The sequence below is a fragment of the Pseudopodoces humilis genome, chromosome 2 (assembly GCF_049639895.1).
Source record: "Pseudopodoces humilis isolate 2021_Gansu_Grassland_sample_001 chromosome 2, ASM4963989v1, whole genome shotgun sequence".
In the NCBI taxonomy this organism is placed as follows: Eukaryota; Metazoa; Chordata; class Aves; order Passeriformes; family Paridae; genus Pseudopodoces; species Pseudopodoces humilis.
The window spans coordinates 90,506,271-90,525,549 of NC_142201.1; the positions used below are offsets into that span (position 1 = coordinate 90,506,271).

Sequence of the window (19,279 nt, forward strand, 5' to 3'; positions counted from 1 at the left end):
TCTATCTAAATCAGGCCAGCTCACTTCAGAATGTAACCTGGGTGACTTCATCAGATGCTGAGAGACAGCATCAGCCAACGGCCACACAGACAGACTTCTGTTCTAACCTTTAACTTCTAGCCCTTTCTCTTAAAATGAATCCCTGGGCTACTGACCACGAATGTACATATTTCAGGCACAGCAGATACACCATCAGCACAGTCACCCCAGTGAGGATGGGCTACATGCACAGGTGTGATGTATTTTGTGTGCATATGTGAGCATGCCCCCCAACTTGGGTCTTACCTTTCATTGTGAGGATTCCTGGCTGTCTTCAGCAGATTTTGCCTAAGAGAGGCTGAGCAGGGAGGGTTACAAATCAATAAAAAGCAAGGAGCTAGTGGAGGCATTTGGACTGAAAGACAGCCATACAGACATATAGGATGGATGGACTCACAAATGCCACAGCATTGTAAAAACTATGCATTAACTGCATAGTCTGTTTTGATTTGTTGGTTTAGTAGCAGCTTCCCTTTTTACTTTTTATCCCTTTGAAAGGACAAAAGTAAAGTGTTGGAGTGAACACATTTGAAAACAATCTTTGCAATCTTGCAACTTGCAAACTTTGCAATTGCAAGTCTGAGGAATAATATAGTAAGACAGGCAACTGTTGAAACTTACCTCTCCAGTTCTTCCTTCCAGTTGCTCAGAACTGACAGAGGACAAAGTATCAGAAATCTCTCTTTGTTGGATAATTTTTTTGTCAAATAAAGAAGTACAGAAATGGTCTAAAAGGCAAGGAAAATACTTTTTTAATAATAAGGGAAGGGTTCAACCCAGTAGTCTGATCCTACATAAGCTGTCTCCTTGTTGAGCTTTGCAGCCAGTTTCCATAGGTTCATTATCACAAATCAGAGTTAAGAGAGTATCAAGTGGGATACAGACAAAAAGGCTTAGATCCTAAAACATGACCTCAATACATGAAGCCCCTTTCCAAAGGCCTTTCTTGCACAGTCACAAACCAAGTCTACCACGCATCATTTTCTAAAACTATTTGTAATTTAAGACCTATTGAATAAAATCAGCTGATCCAAAGTACAGTCATTTTCCAACAAAACTTAAACACACTGAAAAACTTTTAAAAAAATCCAACAAACCTCTGAAAAAAATAGATCTATAAATTTTAATCCATGTGTTGACAAACACAAAAAGCCCTTTGGTGCAGGTGCATCACAAGGACATTATTTTCCCTGTACTGGCTGTGTACTGTGCCTTCAACTCTGCACACTATGAATTATGCATAAGGTGTTTGGATAAAATGGCAACTCATCTTTTTACAAAATCCTGAAACCTATTTTGAGCTACTCAGGACTTAACTCAGGACTTGTTTTAAGTGGTTAAGGACTGAAAGAGACAATGAGCTCTCACTTGAGTATGGAATTCTGAAGAGGTGGGGGTGGAATCATTAGGGTGCTTTTTCATTCTGCAGAAACACTGGGCTAAAACCCTAAGAATTTAAGCAAAGATAATTTTCCAGAAGAAGAAGACACACCTGACAAGTCTTCCCAAGGCCCATCTCATCACCCAGGATACAGCCATGCTGGACTTCATAGCACTGAACCAGCCAGTTTACACCTTCTAGTTGATAGGGACGAAGTTTAATGCCTGGGAATAAAAGTGATTTGTTACACTTACAGTCACCCAATGCACTGCATACATGCTTACAGTAAAAACAGGTCCTGCCCAGAACAGGCCTTCCCAAACATCTGCCTTACAGGAAAAGCACAGCAGCCTTCAACAGAAGCTGGTTTACCTTCCTCAACAGCAAAGACCCCAATGTTATAGCAATTCCATTAAATTAAAGCCTACTCAGAAACTTACACAAAAATGCCCTGAGCCATTGCAACAGACTGTAGAGGGAACCTGATCTAACAATTAGGCTGGTACTCTGTATTCCTAAGAGACAGCTTGATTTTCAGCTTGAGTCACTTTTTTAAATATGCAAGTACTAGAGCCAGAGACACACTTTAGGGTACCAGAAATATTTGTCACCATCTATTATTGTATAATAATAATTTCTCAACAAGATGTTTTCCAGCTTTTCTGTACTTAAAGCTAAGGAAGACTTCCACTATAGGCCACTGTGACTACTACCACCATTGCAATCATTATGGGGCACAATATGTCAAAATGAATATAAAACAAGTCACATAGGAGTTGGCAAGACTTTTCCTTGTACTTACACTCAAGTGCTTTGTACAGTGCCATTGCTGCCCGCTCCTCCCTGGGAAAATGAGTACACTGTGTGCATGAAGTAACTCACCAGCCCACAGGATACACAAACCCAGACCAGCCTGTGAATTGAGGTGAGGACATCCAGCAGCTAAGGAAAATGGGCGGGCAGGATGGATTGCCCAGGCCTTCCCCTTTAATATACCACACTCCAGACAGTGGGAAGCACTTTAATTCACACTCAACATCAGCTCATTTCAAGGCCAGTGAGCAGGCCAACCCGTGTTCATGCTGCCCCAAAGCACAGAGCTGAGGCTGTGCTGAGGCACTAGGGGGGTTAAAGCCGAGCTCAGCCCTGGCCTAAACACCCACCTAACCACAAAACCAAGGACAGGGACTACAGCAGCTGGGGAAGGCTCGCACAGAGCTTGGCAGCAGTGACATCTCTGCAGCAGCTGCAACTCACTTTGACAGGCCCGGGAGCCACTTTATTCGCATCTCTATTTATTTCTGGCCTCAGGGCTGTTAGTACAGAGCCCAAACAACCACAGCTGAGAGAACTGGGGTTGTCCAAGCTGGCAAAGAGAAGGCTTCCGGGTTACCTAACTGAGGCCTTTCAGTACCTTAAGGGAACTTACAGAAAGATGGGGCCAGACCATTTACAGGAGTCTGCAGTGACAGGACAAGAGGGAATGTGTTCAAATTGAGAGCATAATTAGATTAGATATTTGGAAAAAAATCTTTACTGTGAGGATGGTGAGTCACTGGAACAGGCTGCCCAGGGAAGTTGTGGATGTCCTATCCCTGGAGGTGTTTAAGGCCAAGTCAGACGGAGCATTGGGCAACCCGGTCTAGAGGGAGGCGTCCCTGCCCATGGCAGGAGGGTTGGAACTGGATAATCTTCAAGACCCCCTTCCAAACCAAGCCATTCTACGAGCTGGGCAGCACCAGGCAGCGCGGGACCCCTCCGCCGCCGCCTCCCGCCATCTCTGACAGCACCCACACCCCTAAAGCTCCCTGCCGGCCCTTCCCCCGGGCTCCCCGCTGACCTGTCAGCCCCCACCGCTGCACATCCGCCTCCTGCACGTCCGGAGCCCCGGCCCGGGCGCCGCCGGCGCGGCGGAGCTCCTGGAAGAAGCGGGACATGACGAGACGTCAGCCACCCGCACCTCCGCTCCGTTCCCGCCGCCTGAGGCCGGCTGCGGGCGGGGCCAGCCCCAGCACCGCCCCGGCAGCGGGCGGGCTCGCTGGGAAGGCAGCACCGCGATGGCGCCGCTGCTGCTGCTGCTCCTGTCGCTGCTGCCCGCGGCCCCCGCCCCCTACCTGTGCTGCGGGGGGCGGGACACGGGCAGCGCGGCGGCCGTGCTGCACCGCCGGGGGCCGCGCCAGGCGGGGCCGCCGGGCCCGCCCCGGGACATCGTGAGCGCCGGGCCGGGCGGGGGGCGGCGGGCGCGGGGCGGCGCGGCCGGCGCTCACCTCGCTTCTCGCCTTCTCTCCGCAGTGGGCTCCCAGGCTGTGCGGCGCCGGGCTGCGCCTCTTCGTCCATGTGGCCAACACGGTGAGTGCGGGCCGGCAGACGGGGCAGTGAAACCCGGGGCTGCGTGGGGAAAACAGGGCGAGGGGTCCGGAGGGAGCGGGGCTCAGCGGGGAGGTTGTGTCTCTCTGCGTGTTCTCGGGTTCATCCGGACCCCAGGTGTGATGCTGCGGGCACTGAGAGCTCCGGCCTCTGGCTGAGGGCTGTGTGTCTTGGGGTGTGGGAGCCCAAAGCTGTCATCAAACTCGAAATTCAGCTGCCAGCAGCTTTCCTTGGACGTCAAAGGACTTGTGTCCCTCAGCTCTGTGAGGGGGGTTCCAGCAGGGTGCTCCCCACGGGTTCTGGCGTGTTTGGGAGCCTGCGGGCTGACCCCGCTGTGGCGCTGGGACCGCTCGGGACAAAAACCTGCATCCCCTGGGCACTGCCCATCAAGCACCAGCTTCTGCAGGAAGCCGCTGGGTTCGATTGCTGCTGCTGTTGCTCGGCCTTTCCTTTTGACCGAGCTAGGCACAAAAGTTTCTTTTCAGCCGTGTCACCTGTTACAAAGCTTGGTGTCCGGCTGGGCCTGGAGCGAAACAACTTGACGGGCCGTGTTTATTTGTGAGAATACCTTAGGAGCGGCTTTCTGTCAAGATCTAATAACCAGAATACTTTGTAATCTTTTGCTTTGTGGCTGCTTCTGGTGCATGGTGAAGGGCTTCTTACCTTTCCCAATATCTCCCTTGGAAGGGGGGTGTGAGATTCTCAGTCTCCTACGGGATTGCACTGTGTTAGATTAGATGTAGATTAGAAGCCATATGTTTTCAAAAAGGTGCTGTAATTCTTATGCAATGTGTGAGGTGACATGCAGCTTCGTGGGGCTGGCAGTGTGAGCCTTGCCTCAGACTTGTACTGTATTTGTACATCTCACAATGTGTTTCTGAACTCCATTGTTAGGGAATTAAGACAGGCCAGAACAAGGCTGGTCTCTTTGGGACTGCTGATGCTGCTATACTGGGAGCCAGGGTATTGAAATAGTATTTTCAGCTGTCTGCTACCACGGTGTCTCTAAATTTCTCACACTTTGCTAAGTTGATTCATTTTATTCCAGGAGCTAGTTGAGAGATAGGAAAGAACCTAATAGTAAATAATAAGCTCCTGCCTCATCGAGTTTTTGCATAATCTGTGGAACATGAAGAAAATAACGGATGGGAGCTATATAGAAGCTTCTGAACAGTGTTGCAGATACAAGCTTTCTCTGTGAGTCAGGGAAAGACAAAGGAGAATCAGAAGAATACTCTTTTTATAATGATATAAACATGAGAGGTGGGGGGAAGCATTTCAGGCCATGTTTGTGGTGTAAAATACAAGTGTTTTTGCTGTTTCTTTACTGCATAGGATTGCATGCTCTCTAGGGTTCTCCGAGCCTGCAGCAACTGTGAGCATATTCAGCATTCCTTGTCTAGTGAAAGAGGGTGTTCAGGTCGAAGTTGCTGCAAACCAACATTTTTGCTTTTTTTCCTAGGCTTTTGGGCAGATCTGCTTACTGCCATTCTTAATGAGGTAAGCATGGAGAGTTCTCACCCACTCCGAGTTTCTTTTATTTCTTTATTAGGTTTAAAGTACTTGCATTGCACACTTCTTGTAGGTTATCTGAAATTGTGTTTTTTGAAGAGATAAGCTGCATAATTTGATTGGAGAGTGAGCAGGATTATTTCACAGATGTTTGCTAGATTATTTTTTTAACTGCTGTCATTTGATCGGGTCTCTATGAGAAGAAATTAACCTTTTTTCACACTGAGGCAGGTGCATAGAAACTGTATTCACCAGCTTTTCTTTTTGCCTTTTGTTTGCCTTTATGTCTCTTTGCCTTTGCTCTTTTGTTAAAGGACAATCTTTTTTTCAAAGCTGGTGGATGTGCAAATATGCTGTGCTTATCAGTAATGGGGTTAAAAGAGTAATAGTAATGGTGGGGAAGTGAGGCCTGATGTATAGGTCAGAGGCTTTGGTAAGTTCTTTTTAATGACGTTTTCTATTTTAGGTCGGCCTTTCTTCTTTATCTCACATGTGTTTCTGTTCAAAAACTGATTTCAAGTATACATTGCACTAGGAGATGCTTGGGTAAGAGTTCAGGAACCTCTTCATGCTTCTTTCAGTTTGCCCATCATTTGAGGGTCATCTGTGCAGATCCCAGGACACCGAGAACTGTGTAACCTCTGAATTTGACTTGGGATGTGGGTTTTTTGAGCAAATCAAAAGTTTTTTGAGCAAATCAGGCAAGTGTCACTGCTGTTATACTGCAGATAATTCCTGGGTATCTGTGACAGGGTTTTGATTTCCTTGCTTTAAGTGGTCCAAGCTATGGATTTATGCTGCAGTCCCCATTGTATTTGATTGCAAACAAACTATGTTGAAGCAGGTCCTGGAAAAGTCTGAAGAAGTGCTTGTTTTAACAGGATTAGTGGTTGATTGTATGGCTTACACTACATTCTCCTTTTATTTTCCTCTCCATTCCTGTCTTGTTTGGTCTGTGTATGAGAGGTCTAATTAAAGTGAATCAAAAACTTCCACCATTTCTTTCCCAGCTTGGGTTTACAGAGGCTGGCCTTATGTCAAGAGGTAGGAGGCTTTGTTAAGCAGGCAGAATAGATTTGATGCTGCCTTTAGGAAATGTGTGAGAGAGATTAGCTTGTAACTGTTGCAACTCCCTGCTGTGAAAGCAGACTGCTAAAACAAAATGTTCTTGGGTAAGGTCCCTTCTGAACAGTCTGAAAAATTAGTCATAGTTGAGGTTGAAAACTCCAGCAGTGACTCTCTCTTATTCAGAATGAACAACTTCTCGCTTATGCGTTCCCTTGACATTCATGAAGATCCCACGTTTATCCCGGAGGTTGCTGCGGGGGTTACAGAAGACAAGTCTGAGGCTAAAAACCCTTCAGATGTTATCAAGCAGCTGACAGATGCAAGGTCAGTATGTGATGTGTAAGAGAGAAGTGGAAGAACACACGTGCTGGCACTGTTATGTTAGTGGGAAGCTGTCGTTGTCAGCAATTTAGATTGAATTCTTGTTTCCATGCCCAGCCACTTCACAAAACAAATAGTGCTGTCAGTCATCTTGCCTTTTGTAACTGATAAATCACCAGTAATTACAAGCAATGTGAAAGGGAAAAGCCTGAGGGGGTTTGCCTTTTGGGGAGAGACCAAATTCTGCCCTTACCAGGCCTCTGGTTGCACTATTAGAGCAGGTACTTAGTGTTTGGCTAGTCAATAAACAGAATCCTCTAAGTGACTTTACAGGAGTGCAGTTTCTAGCCTGCAGGGAATCTCAAAGAGAACACCAGGTTTGCTTGGAGGGGAGAAGGAACACAGGTTTTCAAGAAAATGATGCACAAGAAATTATCTTAGTTAGTGATGAGAAAAATGGTCTATTGCTTATGTGCTAGAGCCATTGACTTGGTGTTGAAGCAGTTTGCTTGTGTGTATCCTTGTGTGTGCTGCATGGTGCTTTTTCCCACTCCTGCACTACACACCCAGATGTGCTGCTGGCTGCCTCTGGATTGAATTTTTGACAGAGGACCTGGGGAAAGGTTCACAAGTATATTTCAGCTAGGCTATAGTGTTGCAGTGGTGAGTAGCAAATGCAAATCTGGAATACATTTGAACAGTTTAATGACTGCTGTATTTCAGTAGGAATAGGAAGAAACTAAAACATTCTGGCAAAACTGATCCCTTATTTCTGTGGCATCCATAGTTGCCTGGCTTGTGTGTGAGGAATCAGACTGAGTGTGAGCTGCAATGCAGGGCCTGGCAATCCACATGGTTTGTTGTGTGCGATGCCCAATCTGCATTGGACAGTGATGCTGAAGTCTACAGGTCTAAACAAACCTGGCTTTGGTGGCTCACAGTTGCCGCTTTTAATCCTTTCTTTTGCAGGTCTGATTCTGCTAGGAATGGGTTTAGCTTCAAAGGGATCAAAGACTATCTGGAATGTTACCGGTAGGTGAAATTATGGTCTGGAAACAATCTGTCCCTCATGGTCCTCTGCTGTGGGCTGCCCCTGTTCCACAAGCTCTCAGACATCTCTTTGTTAGCATTGTCCGTGAAGTGCTATTGTTTATCATCACTTCCTGCTGTTCTTTCCCTTTAGTAGAATAACAAAGGAAAGTCATGGGGAGAGCTGGCACAACTTTACAAGCCCTGCAAGGATATTTAAATGCAGTTTTCTTTGGCTTATTGTCTGTCTTGTCTGAAAGAGATTTCTACATATCTTGTTAGCTCAAACACGGGTGAGAAATAGGTGAAGGTTGATCTGGATTATGCAAATTGTGCATATTGTGGGTCTCTGATTAATCCCTTGGTTCCCTGCTCCTTGTGCTTCTCTGAGCATGACACCTGCTTTCACCCAGTAAACGTGTCCAGCTTGGAAAGAGCTGAAAACACCCCCTTGACTCTGGGGTACTGTGAGCTGTTGGCTGCCTGGTAATCCTAGTTTCTTTTGGGACCTGTGCCAGATGTGGAGCCCTTGGATAAATATTCTTGCACTCCTAGAACTTGTTCCTCAAGGGCCACCCCTCCCTGCAGACTGTGGCATTGGAGCAAAGGGCTGACACTGCAGTCTGGTGTTACAGGTGCATCCTGGCTGCAAGGCTTTTGTGTTAGCCAGAGATGGTGTGTTTGTGGTGTAATACAGCCTTTGGCCGGAAGGAGGGAAGGTTTGTTAAAGGTGAGTTATGACAATACTGCTGGGAACCCCTCCTCTGTAATGGGAGGCCTATGAAAGGGTCTGACCTCTTGGTCTTAGCTCATTATACTGGGAGTTTCATAGCTTCCAAGCTCTAAGGAGCTTGAGGACTCATAGTATAGCTGTCAGCTGTTTGTCCCTGTTTATCTGTCTGGTGGTTCAGGAATATTTGGGTAACTCTCCTAGCTTTTGCCCCTCCTCTAAGGAGCATTCTGTGTAGGCAGATTCTCCCCTTAAGGAAAATAATCTCCTGTCTTGATGGTCTCAACAGTGTTCAGATCATCACCATACAGAGATTCTTACCTAATTCTTGATTAAAGCTGTGACAGCTGCCATCTTGCTGCATGGGAGACAAGCCCTGTGAGTGGATGTGGTGCGGGGAGGTCTTGTAACAAACCCCCAACTTCTCCTGTCCTGCAGGAGTGGGAAGCTGACGCCATCCCAGGTAGCCAAGAACATCATTGCCATGTTGGAGGACTGTGACAAATCCACGCCACCACTCAGAGCCATAGTGCAATGGGACCAGGAGCAAATAATGCAGGTAATGTCTGCATCTGGTATGAAAGAGGCCTCTGCCACCCCACGGGCAGTAGCATCCATTAGAAGTACAGAAAAATAAGTACATTTTTCCTTCCTCTGTGTTTAGAGGACTACAAAAAAGTTTGCTTTCCTTCCTGCAAAGAGAGGTAGCATTAAAGCAATCTGTTTTCTGCTGGATGACATGTCTCTAATAGGATTTCTGTGCTTATGTGGCATCCATTAGTGTAGATGGTTCCAAGTTGTAGTTTCCCACCAGCATATGGTGGAAGAAGGAAACTTTGATAGACTGGCCAAGAAAGCCATTTTTTATATCCATTCCAATACTGGTGATGACCTTCAGCTCAGCTAAATATATATAACATATGCTTTATGCTTTTTCTTTTTCTCTGTGCAGATGGCTGAGGCCTCCACTGCTCGTTACAGGAATAAGTGTACCCTGTCTTGTCTGGATGGCATCCCAGTGTGCCTAAAAGAAGAGTTCAAAGTGGTGAGTTTCCTTGTCTAGCTGCCAGTTCCTGCTGCAGGTGGTTAACCTGGACAACTCACTGTGACAAGGTTTTAAGACCAACTTCTCAGCAAAAGGCTGAGAATATGTTTGTAATGAGGGGTTGTACGTGGGTTTGTAGTGAGTAGGATTAACAAGTTTTGCAAGGTGAAGAGAGATATTGCACACAGCAGACGTGTTCCATATCTTGTACTGATCTCTTTAATCCACAGGGAGTAGAGGGTGGGTGTGGGAAACAGTCTCTTATGATGAAATGAGAATGTATAAAAGCATCTGTACAGTGGGTGTAACTGTCTGTATTTCTCGGGCACGGACTCTGCTCCACTGGCAAAGCATCCCTCTCTCCTTACCTTAAAGTACACAAGTTACTTTGAAAATCCCCACTGACGAAGATTTTTACCTGTAGTCTAACAACAGCTAACAGTAAATGCTTGTGGCAGTGCCATGAGGCTGTTGTAGGCTCTGAAGAGACATACCTCTATGGTGGGAATCCTGTTTATGTACAGATTCTTCTGTTGCTGCCTTGAAAAAAAGAGTTCTTAACATACCCTGAAAATAAGTCCATCTGTTATTTTGGCATTCGACTAATCTTGGTGCCAGGCTTCAAAGCATGCAGATCTGAAATGCTGTAGCTCTGTCCATAGAAAGATGGAACACAGAGCTGTGTGCTATGGGGCCAGGGTAATGTTCAGCCTCTGGGTATAGCAATTGCATTGCTGCAGGGAGGCAGGCTTTGACCATCTACATATTTCTGCTGTATCATGGTGCAGATTGGGTTCTCTGCACGGGAGAAGGACCAAATACTGAAGGGTTGAGTGTCCCTCCTGACAGAGACCAACACAGGACAAGTCGAAGAGTGATGCTCCCTAGCCCTTGCTTGCCTCCATGGTTCCTATTTTCTGGGATCTGTTGTGATGTTGAAGTATGCATGTGCTCCTTTGCCAGGGTTTTAGAAGGAATAATTGGGTGTCATCTTGCTAAGGTACCTTACCGTCACCGAGTGGGAACAGTGTATCTTGGGACACAGCCAGAAACAGAAGATGCTACTGTGGCCAAGAAGCTGCGAGAGGCTGGGGCTATCATTATTGGGGTCTCAAACATGCATGAACTAGGGACTGGAACAACTGGATGCAACCCTAATAGGTAAAAATCCCTTTTCTCTCTCTTCTCCCAGTCTAGAAATACCTATGACTGTCCAAAACTCACAGGGAGGGCTACAAAAATAAGGGGAAGCATGACAGAACCCTGGGGGTATGAAAACCCAGTACTATAGATTTGAGGGTTAGAGTAGCTGTGGAAGCCTGAAGGCTCCTGAAACCAGAGGAAGGAGAGGCTCCAAGTGTTATCTGCTGAGTAAGGAACTTGGTTTGTCAGGCCTTACAGGCCTGGAGGTGTGAATGTTTATAGGATGCTTGGTAGACAAAAGCTGTGACAGAAAACAAATAAATGGTTATATAATGCTCAGCCTCAGTGATAGCTGAAGGCCTAGAAAATTGAGAAAAAGGTACAGTCGTTTCAGGAGAACATAGTGGTTTTACTTCCTAGCTAAAACAGGTTCACTGAATTTGCTTTACTATGGTGAATTCTCCAGCTATAGCCAAGCTGAGAACTCAGTTGCAGAGCAGTGGTGCTCATGGCCTTGATAAGCCTTGTGTAGAGCCACACTTGGTGGATGTGCAGCTGTGTGGAACTAGGGCTCCCCCTTGGCTGCAACAGCATGCCAGCTTTTCCTCACCGTGGGAGGGCGGCTGGATACCCAGTGGCTTGGCAGGGCTCTGCTGGCTGGGGCTGTGGTCAGGCTGGAGACATGGGGAGCTGCTGCTTGGGGATGAAGGGCAGAGCTGACTTCCTTGTCTGTAAGGATTCCTGGCCACCAACTGCTCCACCTTGTGGAATTGCATCATGCACTATGGTAGTAATGGCATGGTGCCATTGCCAACAGAAGAGCTGAAGTGGCCTCTTTGCTCTTGTTTTGGGCCTCTTTTGGATGGGTTGCTTTATGCTCACAGGAGATTGGACTCTGAGGCAGAAGTCTTTTTTGCATCCTGTTTTCTAGGGACATGGCACTTTCTGAGATTAAATGGCATCTCCTTACCAAGAGATCAGAATCCCTGAGCTATGTTTCTGGATCTTTTCCTGCCCTGTAATGCACACAGTTCTCTTCAGGAAAGGTTAAACAGTCTTTGTCTGCTTCAGGTACCACAAGATCCCTAGGAATCCCTACAATGCTAACCACTTCACAGGTGGGAGCTCCAGTGGGTCAGCAGCAGCTGTAGCAGCAGGTAGGTGGTCCCAGATGGGGGGAAGGTCCTGAGCCAGAGTACCTCAGCCATTTAGTTTTTATGGGGGGGGTTGGGTTTAGTAGCTGGAGGAAGCTTTTAGCTAAACAGAGAGCTCTGTGTGCTGTCTTGGATACAGCTGCTGGTAGAATGGACAGGGCAACATGATGTGTCTCTGATCACAGGCCAACGTGTGGGTTTTTTGTAGGTCTCTGCCCCGTGGCTATTGGCACAGATGGAGGAGGCTCTGTGAGGATTCCTGCTTCGTTCTGTGGTGTGGTGGGGCTGAAAGGTAGAGCCCTTTAATCATGGAGGGGTGTGTGTTTGTCTTGTTTGCTGTTCCAGGTAGAATGCCACAAACAAGCCAGATATTTATTAATTCCTGTGAAGTAAAATTTGACCAGAGAAACTCTGAAGTATAATACCGTGAGAGTCATGAGGCTTAGACTGGCAGCATGGAAGTATTCTCTACTCTCTGCTGAACAGATGTTCAAAAAACCTAACTTACGTCAAATACTAAACAAAATACACGTGCTGCTTTTCCGTTCTACCCTTTCCTTTCTGCCTTTCATCTGAGACCAGATACTCAGCCACTACTTTCTTTCCATCCTTCACATGTGGTCAACTCGACAAATCTTGATTCATCTGAGGAGGATGATGATGATGACAAAATGCAACTGGTCAGAAAGGTGATATGAGTACTTGCAGAAGACAGCTGGTGTTAGGCATGAAGTCTCACTAGTGAAGTGGTGAGATCTCCCATGGGTCTCACTCAGATTATCCTGTTGGTAATCCTGCTCCTGCCTCTCCATCCTCCACAGCACAAATGCTGCTCCTACATATTTAAATACCAAAATGTTCCTGCACATATTTCCCCTCAAATAAATAATTTCTATGGGGGGAAACCAATTTTACTATTCACGTGTTTCACTGATGAGGCAGATCGGGGTCAGCAGAACAGGGTACTGAAGGATGAGAGACTGGGCACTGAAACAGCAGACATAAAAGTGACTGGCATGGGTTTGTTGTTTACCCTGGGTGCACCAGACCCATCTAGGTGGCTCTTCCCAGTGACTGCTCATACCCAGCTAAGTCCCATTTCTTGTTCTCCAGGTACATTTGGGCGCATCAGTTGTCATGGCAGTTTGCCACTCTCCTACTCCACAGTCAGCGTAGGTAAGAGGACTTGTGTTCCACTTCAGGGACCTTGCTGTGTGCTGCTCTCACAGGGGAGGCAATCTCTGCCTCAAAAAGACCTGGGGAGGAAGGTGCTATTTACCTCGTCACTTTTTTATAATTGTCTCTTTTACAGGCCCTATCTGTACATCGGTGGCAGATGCAGCCATTGTTTACAGTATCCTTGCTGAGCCAGATCTGCTCTATCCATATGGTAGGTGAGCCCCCTCCCTCCCTGAGCCCAGATGCTCACCCTTCCTAGAGGCATCCTAGAATAAAAGGAAGAACTCTTTGTTCCCTGCAGGACTAAAACAGCCCAAAGCAACCCTATCTGATATGTGTGCTCCTGACCTGAAAGGCTTAAAACTCGGAGTGGACTGGACATTTTTTAAGGTGCCTGGTTTATCTCTATCTTTCTGCTGCTTTGCAAAATAAACCAAATGCATTCATTGTTCTCTTGCCTGCCATCATTAGAGCTTCTCACATTTAGTCCTGTAGTTGAAAGATAATACAGCACGTGTGAAAACATCAACATGGAGTTACTCTTTCCTAAGGCAGCCTTTTGAGTAGGAATCTGTTGGAGGATTACGAGGAAAGGTAATGAGTGCTGCTGATTCTATGGAAGCAGTGTTTCTGAACTGATAAAAAAAGGCAGTTAGTTTAAAATCAAATGAGGAAAGGGAGTATATCCACTTGGTGACAGTGCTGTAGCTGCTAAATATTGTTTCATTATTGCAATGTAGAAATTGGGCTTGCAAGCTAGTACTTCTTGAAAATTGTAATGCAGCCCCATAAATAAATGTGCTTAGAATTTCTTCCTGGAGGTACAAAAAAGACTCTTACTGGCTCTGGCACAGTGCAGACAAGGCATATTCTCTGCTCTGGAAAAGGTGACCTTTCCTTTTCATTAGGGTTGTGACCTGCAAGCTGTTCTTTTGCAGCATGTGACCTAAGTCCTACAGGACTATGTTCACTGCTGTTAGGGACAGGAACAAAGAAAGGACCATAGGGACTGAAGTCCTGGTGAGTGTGCTCACCAAGTGGAGAGCAGTTACTAAAATTCTTTCCTCTTATTTTTTAGGCATGTGATGCTGAAATCCTGTCTGCCTGTGAGAAAGGTAAAGAGGGAAAGTCTGTAAGTCTCTGTGCCTGATGTTATGGTGTCATATTTATGCATTAAATAGCTCTTGCCTGATGTCCTTAAAGGCAGTTGCTTAAAGTTGTCTGGCTGGATAAACAGCAGTAACTTTGTATTAGGGAAGCCCCCCTGACTGCTGACGGTTAAAAAGCTCAGCAGTTGTAGGCTTGTCAGATTACAATGGAAGAATGCAGTCCAGTGTGCTCAGCCTCTGTGTGTATAAAGACAGATCTGTGCTTGGTAGGATTCACTCTGCAAGCTTTAATGGTAAAAGACTTTTATGGGAAGGCCTTGTTTCATAGCATAATGCTCAGTAGTAATACAGTGCTAGGTCTTTGTGATATATCCAGTCCTCTGGTATTTCCTTGAAATCAGACAAGTGGTGCCCTTAGGGTGCCTTTGTCAGAGTTTAGACCAAGCAAAATTGACCCTGGTGAGCACTTGGGGCAGGGGAGAAAGTCTCTACAATGCCTGGTATGGTAGTTGCATTGGAGCTGAGATAGTTCACAGAATTCAGGCTTTGCCTGGATTTTCTTCACCTTCCTTACTTCCATAGTTCTACATTTATAGAGTTTTCTTAGGAGAGCTGCACCTTGCAAGCTTGGGTGTTTATGAAGTAGCTGGCATCACAGAAAGAAGAGAATTCTTTTCAGACTGCAAATGATTCACTTTTCCCAAAGTCTTGGTGTTCAGCCTTGTTAAAGTGCATCAGGATTTAGTGGCTCTGTATTGTTTACCTGGTCTCTTGAGTATTCCCTGATTCCTTTACCATTATGGTTCAGAAGAGGCTTTGACTGGGAATCTCTTGATGCTAAATAATCAATTCATGATAGAACACTGGTCATGTAAAGTGCTCAGGGAAACATTGTCAGTCCTTTTACTCTTTGGCTTAATTGGGAAGTTAGAGGATGAAGTGAATTTGCCTGAAATACAGCAGGTTAGTTAGGAACCTGTTTCCAAGCCCCTGCTCTGTTGGAATACTGAGATGTAGTTAGGTTGAAGGCATTTCCCTAGGAGAAGCAGCTGCAGCCATGCATGCTACATGGTGCACAATGCCTGCCCTGCAATGGCATATGGAGTCTCTCACCCTGCAGGGGTTGGGGATTTTCTGTGAAGTCTGGTGAACTCAGGGATGCTGTCTGTGCTTTACCTGACCTGTACACAGCCGTGAAGCACCTGCAAAGTTTGGGAGCCAGTGTGGTTGAAGTCTCTCTTCCAGAGATGGAGGAAGCACGAGTGGCACATGTGATCTGCATTCTCAGTGAGATGAGGGACTTCCTGCAACCTGACTTCAATAATCATTTCCATGAAATGGTAAGTAGTAGCAGCTTGGAGCAGTGTCAGTAGTTGTTCTGACTGATACAGAACAAATGTCATGTCAGTGAGAAACCTGAGGTCCTCCTGCTTCTTCTATGACAAACTACCTGTTGGATGACTACAGGTACAGAAGAACAGACCTGGAAGAGAACTTCTGGGCTGTCACAGTTCAGTTTCCTGCAAGCAGAACCTCAATCAGTTTTGTTTTTTTTATTTCAGAATTTGGAAACTCGGGCTAGCCTGGCTTTAGCTTCCCAGTTCACAGCTTTGGATTATATTAAGGTAAGGAACATACTGGGGTGAAGGCTGAAGGGAGGCATTTAGTGAAACTGTAAAGGTGGAGTAGGGGTTTCTCTTAGCCTCACAATACCCATGGGAAGATGTCACCCAGCTTTAGCTGTCCTTCTGCTGTGAAAGCATGCTGGATGGTAGGGCACCACGGAGGACATGCCACCTGGCCTGTACCCTCCTTCCAAATTGCAGGAATGGTGCCTTCTTTTGCAAAGGCAGAGATGCTGATGAACAGTCTGCCAGCATCAAACATGAATTTTGTGAGCTAAGAGGGCTCATCAAACAATATTCTCTCTGCTTTCAGGCAAATCGACAGAGAACTCGGTCCATGAGATTTTTGCAAGAGATCTTCAGCACTGTGAACTGTATCCTTACACCAGGTATTGGCACACTTAAAAGCCAGTCCTCAACAGCTGTGAAGTGCCTTTTAAGAACAGTCACTTCATTAACTTTCCCTCCTCAGTTTTGAGAGCGTGACTTTTGTGCACTTTGCTGTGCCTTGCAACCTTAGAAGATAATACAGCCTGTGCTGTGTATTTCTAGAGTTACTGGCTGTATCTGTGGCACTGCATCAGGTTGTCCAGAGAGCTTGTGGGGTCTTCATCCCTGGGAATATTCAAAAGCTATTTGGACATGGGCATGGGCACCCTGCACTAGCTGACCATTCCTGAGCCAAAAGGTTAGACAAGATGACTTCCTGAAGTCCATTTCAAGTTCAGCCATGTTGTGATTCCTCCACAGCTGTTCCTTGCACTGCCCCAAGAATTTATGAATCTGACCTCTTGACTGGGAGCAGCGATATGTCCTTCACAGTCCGGTCCATGAGGTAAGGAAAGTGCTACTTACGCCACAGAAACGGAAGTTTGGTGACAGCTGGAGAAGAACCTCTGACTGTAAGGCAGGAGAGATTAATCATAGCTGCCTCCACCAAAAAGGGATGAATTTGCTGCTGTCCCTAGGAATACTGATGACAGCTTTTTCCCCCTAGGTTCATGCAGCTTGGTAACTTCACTGGTATTCCAGGCCTTGTGGTCCCCATTGGATATTCTACTGCTGGGCTTCCGATTAGCCTCCAGGTATTTGCTCATTATGAATGTTGGGACAAAAAATCCCCAGCTGGCTTTGTCCTGAAGCATCACAACCAGGTCCCTGCTGTTCCACACAGCTCACTTGAGGAGCTAGCAGGTACTGGAGGTAAAAGCTTTAATTTGGGGGCGATTTGCCTCACTCCTAAATGACAGAGGTCTCTTTGGGTATCTTTGAGAAAGATTTCTCTGTCTCCCTGTGTACTTGCATCAATACCCGGTATAGGTCACTACCCTTTCCTCTCTTATTTCTGTAACTTCTTTAAATATTTTCCTCTTGAAAGAGGTCTCATGTAAAGGAGATCTATGTCTTGCAATTGAAAGTCACACAGCTGCCTTTATCCCAAACACAGTGATGCCATTCTTACTGGGGCACAAGGACAAAACATCTTTTGAGGATGTTGAGGGGGGAAAAATTGTTTCCAAGGCTTTCAAGAGCTATATGATGCTACTTTTTTTCATTCATCCTTCTCCTTCTGCCTCTTACCTTCTCCCAGGTCATGGCAAAATGGTGGGATGAAGCTGTTCTTCTGAGGATCGGCCTAAAGCTAGAGCAGTTCCGTGACCAGACCAAAAAACCATCCATTTATTATGACATCCTCGCATGATGGAGCAACCAAGATGGGGAGCAAGTCTGGTTTTTTTTCCTAGTCTGACCTGACCAAGTATTAGAGTGAACTTGTTTTCAGTGATCATCAGAATAAGGCTTAATAGCAGGCCCATGTGAGCAATGAGGACAAACTGCTGATCCAGTCAGGCACTGAGGCTGAGCAGACACTTCTGCTCCATGCCTGGTGGATGGATATACTAGGGAGATTCACTGTGCTAGCTAGTTGGGCTTTTGCCAAGAGGGGAAACTGCATCTTCTACAATTTCTTCCCATGCAGGGGTCCTGTGCACAGGTGGAAGTTGCATCTGCAGGACTGCATGAAGGCCATTCATACTACTGTACAGGGCAAGGTACAATAACCTTCTCATGGAACTCCTCCAGGACAGAACAAAGGTCCTGTTTCTGAAGGGGAAAGGCAGCAAACACTGCCTAGCACCCTTGGAATGAGGAGGATCTTAAACCCACCTGCATTTAGGCAGCATTTGTTTTGGCCCTGTACTCAGGCACTGGGAGCAAACCATAAAGCATGTAGCTAAGGAGGTGTTGCTGTGCCTCTGTCCCTTGCGCTGCCAACAGTTCAAGGTCAGCCCAGCAGCTGCACATCCGGGTGTGTCCCAAAGTCCTGCCTCCCTTGAGCCTGGCACACTAGGGGAGGAAAAGCCACACCATGAACCGTCCTTGACTGCACCCCAATGCCCTGGTGCAGTGGTCTGGCTTTCTTTTGCTCTTCTCCAATTCTTAAGCTAAGCCTTGGAGAGCCTCTTTTCTCCTGCTGGTTGATTATATATAAGCCTAGGTGTCCAAGTGGAAGAAGCCACTGGATAATGCTATGAAATACCATTCAAGGGGTGCTGAGCCAGCTATTTGGATCAGGTGGAATTTGTAGGAAGCACTACTGAGCTACTGCAAAAATTGAAGCTGGATGCAAGAAGGGTGTTGCACAGAGCCACATGCAGCAAAGAGCCTGCTCTAGATAAGAAACCAACCTTCTCTTATCTTTAAATTACTTCCTAAAGTAATCAAGGTAGACACAGATTATTGCATAAAGCATGAGACAGCTGTAAGCCATTGTGTTGTTCTCTTGAAAGGCTCCAGACTGTAAATTCTCTAGTACTTTTGTCCTGCCAGCAACATTAGGAAAGCCTTTAGGAGCAACTAAACCTAAGCATTTATGTTTATTTTGGGGTGAATGCTCAGAGGCACTTCCTACCTTATTAGGCATCCTGGACTTGTGATCAGGGTGCTGGAGCAGCTGTCATACAGACAGCAGAGATCACTGTATTCTTATGTAGCTTGGAAGGAAAGAAGAAACAGAAAGAAATTGCAGTTTCTCCCAAACTCAGTACAATTTTGGGATTTTTCTTTCCCATACCTACATCCTCTTTAACCAGAGCTAGCACTTTACTAATGGCTGAAATTGTCAGATGGCATCTGCATGCAAGAAGATTGCATTGCTGTTCCCTGCCTAATTACCTGAGTTAAAACATCAGCTCCTACCATCATGCTGTCACCAGCATGCACAGTTAATTGTACGGTTGATAATGCTTTTTATCTTGTATTCCTCTATGGGAAACTGCCACAACTGTTTTTTTCACTGCAGTCTAGTAGAGTGAGGGAGGAGGTTGCTAGGAGGAGAGAGGCTAAAGTAAACAGTTATTTTTTAAAAATACCTGCATCTTCCTAACAGTGGGAAGAAGAAAGAACTGAGTTTTTACTGACTGACAGTAACTCAGCCTCTCTTTTCACACACTGCTTCCTTACTTTGCCTAAATGTATCTCATCAATGCACATTCCCAGTGCAAGACTTCCCTAGTACTGAGGTCACTAAAATAAACTTTACTCATCCTGGTGAAAGGCCCCTGTGTTTCCTTTT

At 46.1% G+C, this 19,279-nt stretch overlaps 2 protein-coding genes across 5 annotated transcripts in view; one reads left to right on the plus strand and one right to left on the minus strand.

Moving 5' to 3' along the window:
• The window catches only part of CHD1L (chromodomain helicase DNA binding protein 1 like), a 38,776-nt gene extending 35,371 nt beyond the window's left edge, over window positions 1–3,405 (minus strand). For all 4 annotated transcript variants that reach the window (XM_088067563.1, XM_088067574.1, XM_088067552.1 and 1 more), the window contains exons 1-3: window positions 3,261–3,405; window positions 1,532–1,644; window positions 661–767 (exon numbers count right to left, since the gene is read on the minus strand). In XM_088067563.1, the coding sequence (XP_087923689.1) occupies window positions 661–767; window positions 1,532–1,644; window positions 3,261–3,357 (317 nt within the window). In that variant the 5' untranslated portion in view covers window positions 3,358–3,405. The remainder of the gene's footprint in view (window positions 1–660; window positions 768–1,531; window positions 1,645–3,260) is intronic.
• Window positions 3,406–3,477: 72 nt separating this feature from the next.
• Window positions 3,478–19,260, plus strand: LOC102107958 (uncharacterized). Its single transcript, XM_014253424.2, has 20 exons — window positions 3,478–3,630; window positions 3,713–3,769; window positions 5,250–5,287; window positions 6,551–6,691; window positions 7,658–7,720; window positions 8,886–9,006; window positions 9,400–9,492; window positions 10,493–10,653; window positions 11,707–11,792; window positions 11,998–12,081; window positions 12,903–12,965; window positions 13,102–13,179; window positions 13,270–13,358; window positions 14,047–14,083; window positions 15,269–15,417; window positions 15,640–15,702; window positions 16,016–16,091; window positions 16,453–16,537; window positions 16,700–16,787; window positions 17,294–19,260. Exons 1-20 carry the CDS (start codon window positions 3,478–3,480, stop codon window positions 17,402–17,404), a joined length of 1,836 nt encoding a protein of 611 aa, XP_014108899.2. The 3' UTR covers window positions 17,405–19,260.
• Window positions 19,261–19,279: the final 19 nt, after the last annotated feature.

Excerpts from the sequence above, each read along its gene's own strand:
- LOC102107958 (XM_014253424.2), top strand. The coding sequence starts at position 3,478 with ATGGCGCCGCTGCTGCTGCTGCTCCTGTCGCTGCTGCCCGCGGCCCCC. Across the intron at positions 6,692-7,657 it reads AAGCAGCTGACAGATGCAAG|GTCTGATTCTGCTAGGAATG; the intron begins GTCAGTATGTGA and ends TTTCTTTTGCAG. Across the intron at positions 13,180-13,269 it reads AGATCTGCTCTATCCATATG|GACTAAAACAGCCCAAAGCA; the intron begins GTAGGTGAGCCC and ends TGTTCCCTGCAG.